The sequence below is a fragment of the Choloepus didactylus genome, chromosome 1 (genome assembly GCF_015220235.1).
Source record: "Choloepus didactylus isolate mChoDid1 chromosome 1, mChoDid1.pri, whole genome shotgun sequence".
Classification (NCBI taxonomy): domain Eukaryota; kingdom Metazoa; phylum Chordata; class Mammalia; order Pilosa; family Megalonychidae; genus Choloepus; species Choloepus didactylus.
Window position 1 is genome coordinate 52936211 of NC_051307.1, and position 15380 is coordinate 52951590.

A 15380-nucleotide genomic window follows, 5' to 3' on the forward strand; every position below is an offset into this window, starting at 1 on the left:
CATCTGCATCTTCCAGTGCTTTAACCTTGAACCTTACAGAAGGCCTGGCATATAATAAACACCCACATGCACTTTGATTAAATCATTTTATGATTTTTTTTTGCTTTAATAATTTTTACTAAGGAAATAAAGATAGGTTAAAAAGAACATATAAAAGAGATAGCCATTATATCATTAATTTAGAAAGTACTCTAGAACTACAAATAAGGAGAGCTAAAATACTAACTAGATTGTTGCTTTAACAAATGAAATACAAAATTCTGCTTTCTCAAGTGTCCTTCCAGACAGTTACCAGAACACTTCTTCAGCCCTATTCCAGTTAGTATAAGAGGGAAGATATGGGATTAATGCTAGTTCCTTTTTTCTTTAAAATTTGTATCATTTACTTTTTTATCTTCTGTAAAATTGAAATAGAAATTATCCCATTTATATAACAAGGGGTAATGGAAATTATGGATGAAGGAATTCAAATGTGAAAAGTATGTGAAAATAAATGGAAGCACTACATTTTGCTATTACCATGGTTTTATTTAAATTTCTTAATATTTTGAATTCTGAATTTCCTTTTTTAGGGAGAAATCAAGAAAAAATTCCCTTTATTTTTAAGATTGTTGGTAAAATTAATAAAATAATCTGAATATGCAATAGTATATATATTAGATAGCATATATACATATAAATATATCTTCCTATATTGGTTGTTTTAAAATTACTACAATCAGATTTTACACTTTATCAGTTTTACTCCTTTAAATATCAACTCTGGCTATATACTTTTCCACTGCTGTAGGTCTTTCTGATGATTTGTATGGTTAAGGAATTTATGTTCTAATTTCATAAAGTATTTTACCATCAATATTTTTGTAACTTTATATTCACATTAAAAATGCAAATATAGAATCTGCTTTCTATTGTCTGACCTCCAATCATATTTGGATAAAAGACACAATTTTGAAGTCACCAGAAAGGTCGATGCAAAGTGTTAAGATGTAAATTTTTACAGCAGCCATTCTTGAGATAGTTTGTCATCAGTATTATTGGTCATTTCCTTAAATGAACATTGGTAGTTAGCAATTTGTAGTCCATGAGGGCCTTTTAATTTGTCTTCAAAAGGTGACTTTGAACATATGTTATTTTGTTAAATTGTATATGTTAACTGAATAAATTCTTTGGTTGCATGTTTTCTTTCTACAGTCACTTGATTGTTTGCTGTAAAACCCTGCTGACTTTTCATGAAATGTGTTAGAACATTTTTCTCACAATTTTTTTCCTATGCCTGTAGTTCTAGTAGTCACTTCCCTCATTATACGATTAATTGCCAGGGGTCTAGTAACAAGGACATGATCTTTTCTTATTCAAAGTTTGTGTTTTACTTGGATTGATTTTTTTATCTGATTTCATGACCCACCATTTCACTAGAAACTCACTGTGAATTACCTAAAGCACTTCCCAACCTGTCTCTATACATATTTTTTGATGAAAGAGAGAAGAAACATTATATTGATTATATGTGATTGCCTATATTTATGTTTTATATTGAATACAAATGTTAATAGAATATTCATTCCACATGTACACATGGGCAAATTTTATGCATTGTTTAGAAGCCAATATCTATTCCTAGGGGACTCTTATTTCAAGATCCCCTTTCAGAGAATTAAACCAAGCCATTGGAGACCAAAATCAATTTGACAGTCATTCCTATGGTTAACAAGGAATAAAGAGTTCTACACTTAGCCATCCAGGAAAGCAAGGTATATACATAGATCCACAAAAGCACATATGAAAACCAACTGTGAGCCTCCCTGGAATGTAACAGGGGTAAGAAAACCCAGTCACATTTGGAGAATGGACTGCCAGGCGCCTCAGACCTCGAGTTAGCTTTTGCTGCTAGCATTTTCCTCATCCTTTTTTTTCCCCCCTCACTAGGTGCATTTTGAAGGAAATTTAACTTGAAAAGCATGTTTCTAAAGCTAAACCACAGACTGTGCAATGTGAATAACAATGATCCTTGGCTTATTGTTTTTCAATTCCAGAAGTAAAATGACAGACCAGGCTAGTTACAAGCTGTAATGCCTATGTAATATTTTTTCACACAGATTTTCTTTTCCAATAAATGGATCTGAAAATTAGAAAAGAACATTAAAAAATGTTCAAAATTAGTCAAGGCTCTACAATCATTTTAACCACCTATTAATTTTGGCGAACCATTTGCATTACTGTTTTTTTTTAATTATTTTTTTTTCTTAAATAACTTTATTGGGGTATATGTTACATCTTGTGAAATTCACCCATTTCAAGTCTACAATCCAATAGCTTTTAGTAACTTTGTTACTGAGTGATTCAACCATTATCATAAATCAGTTTTAGAAAATATTCATCCCTGAAATAAGTAAAGATGATGGCTCCATCTGTATATTTTAGCTCAGTTACAAATTATATAAATTCTAATTTGAGAGTCTTTACACTGAATTTAGTTCTTCATAAATAAAACTCAGCACCAAATGACGTAAATTTAGTTAACAAGCTTGGGAATAAATGTTTAGACTCTTTCTAGACTATAGGTAAAATATCCTCTCTAAAGCTGACATCTACAGGGCTGTGTCTGAGAACTTGCTCTATGTAGGCTAATAACAATTTTCTGTAAGCTATGAAGGCAGGAAATTAGATATGCAGAGAACTAAATACATGCATTGAAATGAAAACTGTCTTAAAAGAAACAAGTATTACTGTATTTATATCTTCTTAATTTTCTCTTCAGCTTTTCTTTTAGTCTAAAAATGAAACAACTTAAAGCTATTTTTTTCCCTAATGTGCTAAAATTTTTAGGTGCATGTAAAAATTAATTGGCTCCAGTTCTCAAAATTCTAAGATCAATTATGTGAAGTTTACATAATTGCAAAAATATGTATTGATGTATTTTCCTTATTTGGATGGGCTTGGAAACTAGAAATGCTGCAAAAAATCATGACTGGCTAGAAAGGTATTTGACAAAAATCTTCAGATAAATTAATCTTGTGCCTGGAACTAAAAAAGTCAAGCCACAGGATTCATGGAAATTAATCAGCAGGTAGTCTGTCTCTGTATTTTCCCTTTTGTTTTATGCTAGGATTTTTAAAAAATCTTCCTTTGTGAGGAACAAAGTTGTTTATTGCAGCTAAATATTGACATTCCTTAATCAAGTGATATGTGGAGGAAGAGGGAATTTGCTTGGAACAAAAAGATGTTGGGAAATATCAGTAACAGCAAGCGTGGACAATGCAGATTTCACAGGCCAAAACAGAAATTATGCAGGCATGATTGCTTTTGAAAACACTTTAAGTCTCTGCTGGTATGCATTTTGTTTGTATAAATATGCAAACACACCCAGATTAGCATATTCTACATCTGTGTACTTCAGATCGCTTGACCAGAAAAAATTAATAAAGTCAACCTCTTCTTTTGCACTTTGTTACGTTTTAATTGAGATTTGATAATGGGGTTTCGATGCATACTTTCTTGGAGATGTAGAGTGAAAATTAGAATTCTTATTTTAATTATCAAATGCATTTAACTTTCCCTATTTTTTCAGTTTTTTTTTTTTTTAATTAACAAAGACTCTGATATTCTTTAAGAGTATACCTATATTATGAATAATTCCTGGCATCAAGGTAACACAAAATCAGAGCTTCTCAGAAAGATGATTTCATGGTAATCAAAGTATTTTCCATTCTATGAGTGACCCACCAAAAATATTCTCTTTTCTGGAACACTCCCTTGTCCCATTTTTCAAACTAATGAGTGTTTCTCTATGTGAATGAAGTTGATAGTTCTGAACTAGTTTCCAAATGTTTTACCAGACTTCCTAGATTTTCTTTTAAGGGAGGTTCAGGCTTTTATTTCCCTAAGGAAAGAAATTGACCTACATGATTTCTCAAGAGAATGCCCACCTCCCTCCCATCTTCTCTTAATCTCTTTTGCACTTGGGATAGAATTGCTTGGGCCAACCATATACAAGCTATATGCTAAGCAGAATTTCTCATTTTTTTTCCTTTTTCCACACACATGGTGAATAATATTTAGATGTAACACATGCATGCATGGTGTACACCATATTTTAAGAATTTTGAGGAGACAATATAGTATTATGGTTCATGATTCACACAGCAATGTAGGGTTAAATAATAGTTGCTCATTCATGCCCATGATAATTTTCAAAAGGACAATTGTCATTCCTGTAGGAATTAATGAATACCTTTTACACCCAAGAATGGATATAAATGAGAATAAAGTTATTATAGAACCACACTTGAATCTATAAAAATGCATTGTGTGTATATATATATATGTATATATATATCTTTCAAATTTTGGTACCTTGATTAAAATTAGAAATTTATTACTTGTGCCACAGATCACAACTTATTCTACCACACAGGACTTGCAATATGATGCATTGAAGAACTCTGGACTAATATAACTATGACTTTATTTTCTTCTTCTTTTCTTTGTTACTTGTAAAGTGAATGGATCAAGCAGAGACTGAACAAAATTGGTAGTTGCATTTGAGCTCAATAGTATCCACTAGGATACTAAGGATGTTGGCTTATGATTTAGTGAACACATCTAATTAAAGATGTTATCTGACTAAAATCACGGGGCTTAGCAGCAGGCACACAGGACCCGAAATATAAGAAGTCATTAAGTGTAGAAGTACCTAGCCCTTAAATGCCATGATAGGTTGAAAGTATGCATTGCCAAAGCTGCTACAGGCTGGTTTTAAACATGGGTGTTAGTTAAACATCAAAGAGTGGGTGTTAGTTAAACATCATGGGGGTCTCTGGGTTTGAAGAGAGTGAGACAAGGTAAAATTATAGCAAGACTGTGTGCATGCCAGATGTTTCCTTAGATAGCTCATTACTTCTGTGTCAAGCAGAGGGCTACTGAATGGTTAAAAAGAAAAAAAAAAACACTTTTAAATGATATTCCACTACTATGATTTACTCAGATCAAGTTATACAAATTTTATTTTCTTCTTTTTAAATTGAAGTTAAAACTTACATACAATGAAGTACACAGTTTATAAGTATAAAATTCAGTGACTTTTGACAATATGTGCACCTATTCAAGATATAAAATATTTCTGTCACCATAAGAGGTTCTCTTGTGCCCCCTTCCAGTCTATGGCTATACTGTGTCAATAAAAGTTTAATTTTCTTAAGACCAGAATATATTTTGTATCATTACTAAATATGTCATAACAACATGACATAACATACAACATAACATAAGCTTCTCTCTTCTTTTCTGTCCTATTGCACAGGTAGGGCTGTGAAACTACCCACAGAGGCTTTCTTACCATTATCTGTAAAGTAGGAGTGAGTTATTGTCAATCCTCTCAGGTGCTGAAGGTGGGTTTAACTTGTGCCTCTCCACTTCTTCAGCTAATCAGAAGGCAGTAAGCCCTTTGGTCAGCAGCTACCTGGAGAATCCTGCTAGCATCCAGATTTGTTCCATCTGCCCTGGGCTGGAGTATGGTGGTCCCCTGAAGAACCCTAAGTCAGAACAGACCCATTACCTCAGCAGTCCTTAATCACACACACATGCAACTCACAATGTAGGTAGCCTAGTTCTAATCTGAAATTTGCTCTGCATTTGTTCAGAATTCATCTTGGCCCATCATCCCATTCCCTCCACATTTCCATTAGCTACTTTCAACAGCTGCCTCTCCTCAGTCTTTAAAGCCATCTATAATAAAATATATTTGTCTGTACTAAAAGGTTTATAGAGTATTATCTGATTTTTACCAAGATTTAATATTTAGTTATTTAAATTTTGATCATTGACTTTGGTTTTGAAGTTTCTCCTCTATTGTTTTTATTTTGTGGAAACCACCAAATAAGATGATATGTAGGGCATGTGGTAGAAAGCAATCCTACATTGGTTGGGAATTTGACTAATAAAATCCAATATCTTAGTCAAAGCAGATTCCCTATATAGTATATTATTGCTATGAAAACTTACCCAAGGATAATCTTGACAGACTCAGGATTTGGGCATATTACTACTCTCAAAGCTAAGCTATATCTTCTGGAAATTTTTGCATACTTAGAAATTGTATAAAGTTGGGAATTTCTTAAATTACTTGTGGCTCTCTGGGGGGGGAAGCTCTATCCTTTCCATGTGGATTGTTTGTATCATCTCTGGAATCCATTTAAGCTCAGGCAAATATTTAAAAACATATATTTTCAGAAATAAAGTAAAGAATATTGCATTTAAAAGAATGCATATATACCCAAATGCTTACCTGCCTAGGATTTTTTGAGTATTTTATGTGTCATGTGAAATCGATGAAGAAAAGAAAGAATACCCTAGATTTAGTTTAATTTTAACAGCATTCATCTACATAAAAAAAAAAAAAAAACATTAAGGAGGAAAATACACACAAACACACACACATACAAATATTTAGACCAATGCTATCCATCATTCCTATTCCCTTGTACACAAAGTATGATGTCCTAGGACAGGGCTCACTAGCCTTTGAAACTGTAGACTTATTCAGAGTACTCAGAATCCTCAAAAGGACCTATAAACAGAATGATATTTTAGAACATCCTAGCAAATCTGAGGAATGTTATATTTTCCAAAATATACTGATCCTATACATATATATGTATCTTAAATCTTAATATTATCTAATCAGCTTGCTAAAATAGGCTGCATTTTTCAAAAACAAATAGTTATTAATAAAACTTCATGTGGTTAATAACATAAATAGCTATTTATCAATATTAATTTCTTTCACATTGAAGCATTTTATTTAGAAACCTATGATGACACCCATAGATTTTCAAAGCCATATTGCATATTTGACTGTTGTGATTCTCTGGGGGAATTGGAATTAAGAAGAAAGAGAAATTAATATAAATTTAAAAAAATGACACACCAGAAATGTGAAGGTAAATTGAGAAAATGGAAAAGTGGATCTCATTTTATGCATCCATACAATTAAGAGCTATGAATTGAGCCCTTCCTCTATTACTACTGTTTTTTCTCTTTTCTCCTACCATGCTGGGTGCATGATTTGGGGAGAGATGAAAAAATACTGAGTTTTGCATTCTTTAAAACTGGTCTGGGGTCTTCAAAATTCAATAATTAACTTTTTTTTAGTATTCTAGAGTTTTCTCTAAATTTAGAATTGAAGGTCCAATCTGTTGTACACTCTATAAACAAAAAAATAGGAAAAAAATTAAAACCTGGTCAAAGTTTATTTTTAATCTATGATGTTTTAGAATGTTTTCATCCCCCTTGAGGAATTCAGTTGAGGAAATTACCATTCTGTTTTCTACAGAATTCGAAAGACCTGAGTTCATAGAAGATGGTCTCTCCATTTAGTATATTGTAATATTCATTTTGGTTTGAGTTTTGGTATTTTAACTTCAGGAGATAAATGCAATAAATCTTGCAGACTAACCAGTCACAAAATATTTTATACATTTTACTGAGAAGCTAACCAAACTGTGTGAATAGATTTATGTGAGACAGGCACAATGCTAGACCCTGAAGACACTGAGGTCCTTATGGTCTAGTAGAAGCCTATTGTTAAGCAAATGATATAGTTACAACATGATGTAGCAGGCTTGATGCAGTGAGCTAAATAAAAGAAGAATGGGCAGCTATCATATGAAAAGACAGAAGAAGGACCTTATCAACTATTGTCTAAGGGACCCAGGAAAAGCTTTAAAGGGGAATTATATTAGCAATGTGTTTTGAAGGATAATGAGTAGAAGAGATTGTCCAGGTGGAAAAGGACAAGATACAATGTTCCAGATAGGGAATAGGGCACACATAAGTAAGGACAGAGTGTCATCAGAATTTAAGATTTGAAAGGAGGACCAATAAAAGACAAGGTTGGTGCATATGTTGCAGTACTGTGAGGAGCCTTAAATAATATTTTAATGAATTCTATTTTATGTATCCTATTGTACTCCAGAAGTTTCAAAATGTATATGAACATAGAGTTTTTTAGTAGGATCTTCATTAAAAAATATAGATTCTTAATTCTTTTCTCTGGAGTGCATGGTTTGATTAACTTGTTTAGGAAAACTAGATTTGGTATTATGAGATTTTAAAGGAAGGGAGAGTCAAGGTTTCATTTGTTTTATAAAATGATAAATCATCAAAATGTGTAAAAAGTTGAAATTTTGGAAAGTGAGAGAAAATGTAGGTAAAACATGACAAGAGTTTGAACTGAGGCAGGTATCCTGAAACTAGAATTGAGTCGATAGAAAATTCTGTATCTTTAAGAAGTTGTAGCTGATTGGCAAGTGGGGTTGTTGGTGAGGGAGAATATACAAAGGAGCAAAATTCCGAAATTTCAAACTTGGCAGACTGCAAAAATGGTGAGGCCTGGAACCAAAACAGAAAATTACTGCCAGCACTAGTTTTGGGGAAATCAGGGTAGAGGAAGTGAGATAAAGAACATAAGCTATGAATGATTTTATTAATTCTGAAAAAAAGCTGAGACAGAAAAATGTTCTTAAGTAGGCATTGTAATGGTTAGTAAAGAAAAAAATAAGAGAAAAAATGCTTCTAAAGGCATGTTTATTCAAAGGAAAATCTTTCAGCCCTTCACTGCATGATATTTTCCCATGGAGATAACTTTTAAAAGCTTTGGCTCACTTAGAAAAGAAATACTGAGTCCGTTTTGTTATTATTTTAGAATGTTCAATCTCTAAACCACAGAGATACCTCAGAGGTTCATTAGAAATTCCCAAACCCAGAAATGGGAAGGTCCTAATAAAAACAAAAGAATCCAACTAGATCCTTTAGGAGTTGATATTTTAAGTTTTTACTTCCTGATTCCAAGGATGGATCATATTTTAGTTGCAGAATAATGGGAAATGTAACTTAAAAACACCAGAGTTAAAATAATGAATACCTTCTAGATCTCTCTCAGATTTGGCATGTGCAAGTATGAAGTGTGAATCTAATACGAATTGTGAACGATGCAAGCCCTGCCACATCCCGAACCCTTTCCATAGGAACCTTTTTAAGTCTAACATTTTTTGCTTACCAATTGTATTTTTTTTTCCTATTTCATTAGATGTAGTTAATGGCTCAGGTTACGTTAGCAATGAGGGAAAATCATTCCCTTCTACAAATAAATGAAGAAATGCTCTTTTAGAAAAAGTTCTTCACCTCTAGGCTCGAGTTTTCTTATTAACTATTAAGGGGGCTATCTTTGCACGTTGCTGTTGCAAGAGGCTGCCATTGCAGTGGCCTGGAGATAGAGAACACACGCAGCGAACAGTTCAGCCCTTGGTTCCCGGAATTCTATCTCCTTAGAACAGAAATGGAAAAGTTTTGCTTTCACAAAACACATATTACCAGATAATATTGGGTGAAAATATCTGCCCCATCTTCTTTCACGACAAAAGAAAAAAAAAATTAAAGAAAAATGAATTGAAACAACCATGATCAAGTCCACTGAGATACAAGTTAAGAATTTCTTAATACTTAGAGTGTTCAGAAGTGCTCAGTAAGTTCAGGAAAGCTAATTTATGGAGAATGGCTAACTGTGTGATTCATGAGCCACACATCCCCACACCCCCCGCCTCCCCAACCTTCACTATTTTTTTCCCATATTCCTTTAAAACTACTTCAGATAAAATGCAATCAGTGTACCAGGTATATCACGCCTCCTTTTTCTGTTGTTTTCCAAAGGACACATTTATCCAGTTGTACTCAGAATAACAAAAGCTAAGAATCAAATACTATCTCCCTCACAAATACCAATACAACCAAAATGTGTTTTATACACCAAGCCCATATTTCAAAGAGCATCATCAACTTAATAGAGATTATTACTTTACTAATGTTTCAGTCTCTTTTTACCAGTTTTTCTCTCTTTTCTTTTTTTTTTTTCCTGCAAGACTCTCTATCTGCTACCTGCATAAATGTCTGGACCAGCTTCACAGGACTGTAGTCTGTCATAAACTTCTTCCTCTTAATAAGATAAAGAGCCAGAATAATTGTAGTAATCTATCAGTTAGGGTATGGAAAAGAGGCACTAAATTAAAACTCTTAACCCTGAGCTATTGGTATGTTCACCAGTAAATTCTGTTTTAGCTTATACATCAGCATTTTTGCCAGGGAAAATCTATGCTTCCTCCTCCTTTATAACTTCCTTTATGACACCCTATCTCAGAGCCAGTTCTCCAGTTTTAAGGTAGATTTGTTTTTTTCATTCCATACAATTATTACCCTCCATTCTCTCAAATAAAAATTTTAAAAAACAAGAGGAAAGAAAATAAAATAAATCCAATCTATCTTATAGTAAACTTTGCAGTTCCATGTTCTTTTATAGAGAAAAAGTTAATTTAAGAATTTCTATGGGTTTTGGAAATTAGTAATTTAAACAAGGCACTCTGATGCCTAAAAAGTTATGTAACTAAAAGAAACATAATCTGTATCATTTTTCTCATTAATATTACGAATTGTGTTACATGTAGCGCATGAGGAAATATGTATATATTCTGCCTCAAGACATGAATTAAAAAGTGTTCTAGAAAACTTTTTAGAAACCATTTGTACAATGGAGTGCCCATGGATTTTGTTCCTTTCCACACTATTTTATTATGTCTTAAAATTATTTATTAGGTGAGAGAAAAACAATTTATGTTAATTATTAATTAGTATTAAAATATTGATGAGCATTACCTAAATGTAACTGGCTTCCAGCTGTTGCACTGGGTTGAAACTGCTGAAATGCAGCCAGCATAAGGGGCGTGTCCTAAAAGAGCAGAACAAATGACTTAAGAGGGGTATAAAAGCAGCAATCAGGAAAGGTTCATTTAACATAGAGATGGCACAAGCTTGGAGCAATTGCCTCTACTTAAGCAAGTGTGGAATTACAAAAGGTTATTTATTACAGTCCAACAGGGCCCTGCAGCTTGCTCAAAGACCTTTGAAGAAATTCAACAGTTTAAAGTCCTGTTTAGTGCAGAAGCAGTAAAATTTAGGCAGACCCCCAAACAGCCTGCAAAGCTTTAGTAAACAGTTAATACAAACTTGTCACAATAGATCCCTTGAAATGAATAAAGAAGAGATGCTATACATGGCGATTTTCAAAATTTATTTAAAAATGTATTTTAATCATCAGGAAAATAAGCCAGTTTCATAGTGGTGTGGAATTAAATGTAGGTGTCCATGGGTTTACCAGGAAAATGTTCCAGCTTTAAGCTGTAAGTACCACATTAAAAGTTGCTTTTTTTTTAATTGATTTGCTTCAGCAGAAAATTTAGTGGAATTTCTTCCTTTTTTATACAAAAAAAAGCAAAATTTGGTTTGGAAGATATTGGATGTTCATTAATGATTGAATATTGAGTTTTCTAAGTATTAGGGTACATATAAAGAAAATGGTTCTCATGAAATTTAACATCTGTTATTTATTTATAACTCAGAGATACATTAATAAACACTGAATATACTTATGAAGCTTCATAAAAATAACCTACCCTTTGTATAGAATCCACTTCAGAACAGCAAACCATAGGGGGACAGTGAGGTATATTTGGTAAATAAAACAGAAGAATATTGAATAGATGGAGAATAGATGTGAAAGGTAAATGGTAATGCTAGTTGTTAATTGCCAATGGAAGCAAAATGTAAATAAGAAAATGAATTCACTTCTCCATCAGAAAAGTACCACCTACATTTGTCCTTGGCAAAAGACTAAGTAATCAATCCCAGGCCATCAAAGTAATGATGCTTTGCTTAGAAAAGAGTTGGTAAGGGGATCTTACAAATAAAGGAAACAGGTGAGGGGGAATTTATTGCAATGGATTCTACCTTTAGATATGCACTTTCAACTGCAATAGCAAAAAGCAAACTTAATGAAAGGCCTGATTTTGTGTGAGGAACAAAAATAAAAGGCATTTATAGATGGGAACAATTTAAATGAAAGGTTGGATGCAAAAGTCAGCATGGGGTAATCACAAAAACATCAAATCAACACATAAAGAATGTGCACTACTAGTTGCTGTGGGAAATAAAAATGTGTAAGATTCAAATAGACCTAAATTTGAGAAAAATCTAAGTAAAATAGTTCCTCTAATAATGGCAGCAATTCAACAGTCAATGTAGCTAAAAATTCCTGAGTTTTGTTTGTTCACTTGTTTCTTTTGTAAATTTTTTTTTCTCTCTTTCCATTAAGGCTGAATGCCACTGAACCTTACAGTGAGATATTTTAAATAATTACATTGGCCAGTGTACTGAGATCGAGTTTTGAAAACAGAAGTATATAGAAAGATAGTATTCATTTTCTTTTGAATGGAAAGATTTAAGTAGGAAATCACTTAAAATTTATTTACTCTTCAGTTAGAAATGAAGGTTACCTTATGGTATCAGACCCAAACATATGTATTTTTGCTTACATTCCATACTTTTGATCATGCATAGCAAAACTTAACCCATATATACTCACCACCCAATAAGATACCTCAAAGTATTTCTAGAGAGCTTGTGACATGTATAGCAGTCATTCCCTAATTACTTCTTATTAAATAATTTTTTCAAGAAATAAAGATAAAAGGTACAGAATTGTTGTTTTGATATTATATAAAATATTTTCATTCATCAGAGAATCTTGTCAGAAGTCAAGACACAGTGTAATAAGTTCTAATTTTTATCTATATATAATATACTAAATATTATTACCAATGGATACCATGGGACTCCTTGTGCATAATGGATTCCAGTCCTTCTACGGAGCTGCATGTGAAAATGTTATCAATGTCCTGAAGAATCTGGTATTAATAACTTTGCAACATTATAACAAATAGGTAGTCCTGAGGCTTTGTTCTTTTTTTAATATATCAAATATATTTCATTGCTTACATTATAGTAGCAGATTGAAAACATCTGCTCAGTTGCCACTAGTCCACCAGCAACAGAAAATCTCAGCTCATTTTCCATAGGCTTGCATATACCAGGGCTATAATCCAGCTGCTGAGGCTTGATATGGGGCCAGATTAATACTCAAGAGCCTTTGAAATGGAAATGGTGCTTTCATGCCAAAGATTTAGAACAATGATAAATCCCATTTGCTTGTTACCTTCTCTCTCTGCTCCTCTTCCCCGCCCTCTCCAACCCCATTAACTTGCCTCTTGTCTGCCTCTTCCCATCCTGTCTTTACAGCCCCTTCACCTGTTGTGACAATTAAGAAAGATCGGACGTCCAGAAACAGCATCTCTCTATCCTGGCAAGAACCTGAACACCCTAATGGAATCATATTGGACTATGAGGTCAAATACTATGAAAAGGTGGGGACACAAGGCAAAAAGTTTGGGTTGTGTAGGGAAAGAGTCTATTTTCTCATAAGCTCTGCTCTTGCAAAGAAATCAGTGACATTGCTTGTAACTGGGAAAGATGTCATTAGAATTCTGATCATGTGATACCTTTGATTTATAGGTAGAGGGGGATTTAGAAACCACCCTGTCAGATACCCCTCCCTCCCCAATCTATAGCAATAAGCCACAAGCAAGTATCTGACTACCAAGCTTCAGCAAGTTAGTTATGGCAAGAGAAGAGACATTATATCACCCCACCCAAGGCTGCTGTTCTATGGACTATTTTACAGCGACTCCTTAGTCTCGGGTTCACTGCCTAAGCCTCATGCCTGACCTGCACATTTACCTGAATTTTGTGCAATAAAGAAAGGAACATGACACTAATAACAAAAACATTGTATTATTGAACTGGCAATGAAAAACTTTCTTATTTTGTGCAAGAAAATTTAGAAGGTACTACTAGTAGGGGACAAATTTGTCTCACATAGTAGAATACAATAATGAATCATAATATAAGATCTGTATCAGTCAGTGTTTCCCAGAGAAACAGGAATAGGAGAGAGAGAGAGAGAGAGAGATTCATTACAAGGAATTGGCTCATGAAATTATGGAGACTAGCAAGTCCAAATTCCATAGGGCAGGCCAGAGGCTAGAAATTCCAGTCAAGTTAATGTTGAATTCTAGAGTCCCAATTCCTTAAGCTGGAAGATCAGGGAAGTGTGGTGGGTATAGTCCTGAGGCAGAATTTTCACTAATGCATTAATAAAAAATATATGTATGATTATTTATAAGTGGAATTCAGGCAGTGATATTTCATCACTCTAAAAAGAATTTATTTCTCCTTGGTTTTAAATTACGGTAAACTTTGAATGCAAGATGTATTCACACTTAGAGCTGATTGGCTTTATAGCTACTAATAAGGACAACTTATTTGTGTTTCTGCTGCAGTTTACAAAATACTTCAATGTAGTTTAAAATCAAATTGTACATTTAGCAGTTTAACATTTACAAAACACTTCTGCATACATTATTAAATTTGAGCAGTATGATAATCCATATAAATATATGCTTATATAAATTATTTGACAAATTGAAACCTGTGATTCAGTGACACTAAGTGAACTTCCCATAGTCTCACTGCTAATAAGTGTAAGGTCTTTGTTTTGAATCCTGGTGGTCACGACTCCTCTGTTAGTATGCTTTCCCCTAAATCATCTACTTTTCTACACATGATAATAGATCATTGTGGACATGAGAATTATTGGTACAATAATTTTTGAAACAAGGAGGTATAAAAAATTCGTTTGCATTATATAGCTTTTTCCTTTATTGAAGTTAATGCATTTCACAAGAAGATGTCATTTCTTTTTCATAGCAACCTATGGGGAAAAGAAATGACTTTTTTTTTAGTAAGTGAAAGTGAAGCATTATGAATTTAATTTTGTCAAAATTATAGTATAAACAAGTGTTCTCCTACTTTCAGTGATCTGTTGTGTTATTGCCAATATATCTGATTGTGATCTATTTTTTAAAGCGTGACAAGATAAATTGTACAAGTATAAGTATCCAATTCTTTAAATAATGCAACAACAACAAAAAGGAAAATTAATGATGTACCTCAGTTCAGACTGGGTAGAAGAACCAGGAATAGAACACCCAACCTTCAGATCCAAATGTGATTGAACTATGTTCATATCTTTTGTTAGCATAAAATTTTTTCTGAATTTATTTCTAACTCCATCAACAGAGCACAATTCACACTATCATTTTTAAACAACAGTAACTAGTACAGCTAAAAAAGATTGAATCTATTGATTTTTCCCTAAGCATTTTAAAAATTGGATACATTATGTTTTATATATTTTACATAAACACCCATGTAATATATACAAACATTGTTAATACATGTGCACATGCATACACATTTATAATTATATAATGTTTAGAGATATTTCAGATTATTTCACTAGAATGTAAGCTCCACAATTCTTAGCTTTCTTGACTGGTAAGTTCACTGATAATAATGAATGGAGCCTGATTCTGATT

The 15380-nt window shown here is 33.0% G+C and overlaps 1 protein-coding gene across 2 annotated transcripts in view; it reads left to right on the plus strand.

Moving 5' to 3' along the window:
- Positions 1-15380, plus strand: part of EPHA3 (EPH receptor A3) — a 366605-nt gene that overhangs the window by 259856 nt on the left and 91369 nt on the right. For both annotated transcript variants that reach the window (XM_037833928.1, XM_037833936.1), the window contains one exon: positions 13183-13307. In XM_037833928.1, the coding sequence (XP_037689856.1) occupies positions 13183-13307 (125 nt within the window). The remainder of the gene's footprint in view (positions 1-13182; positions 13308-15380) is intronic.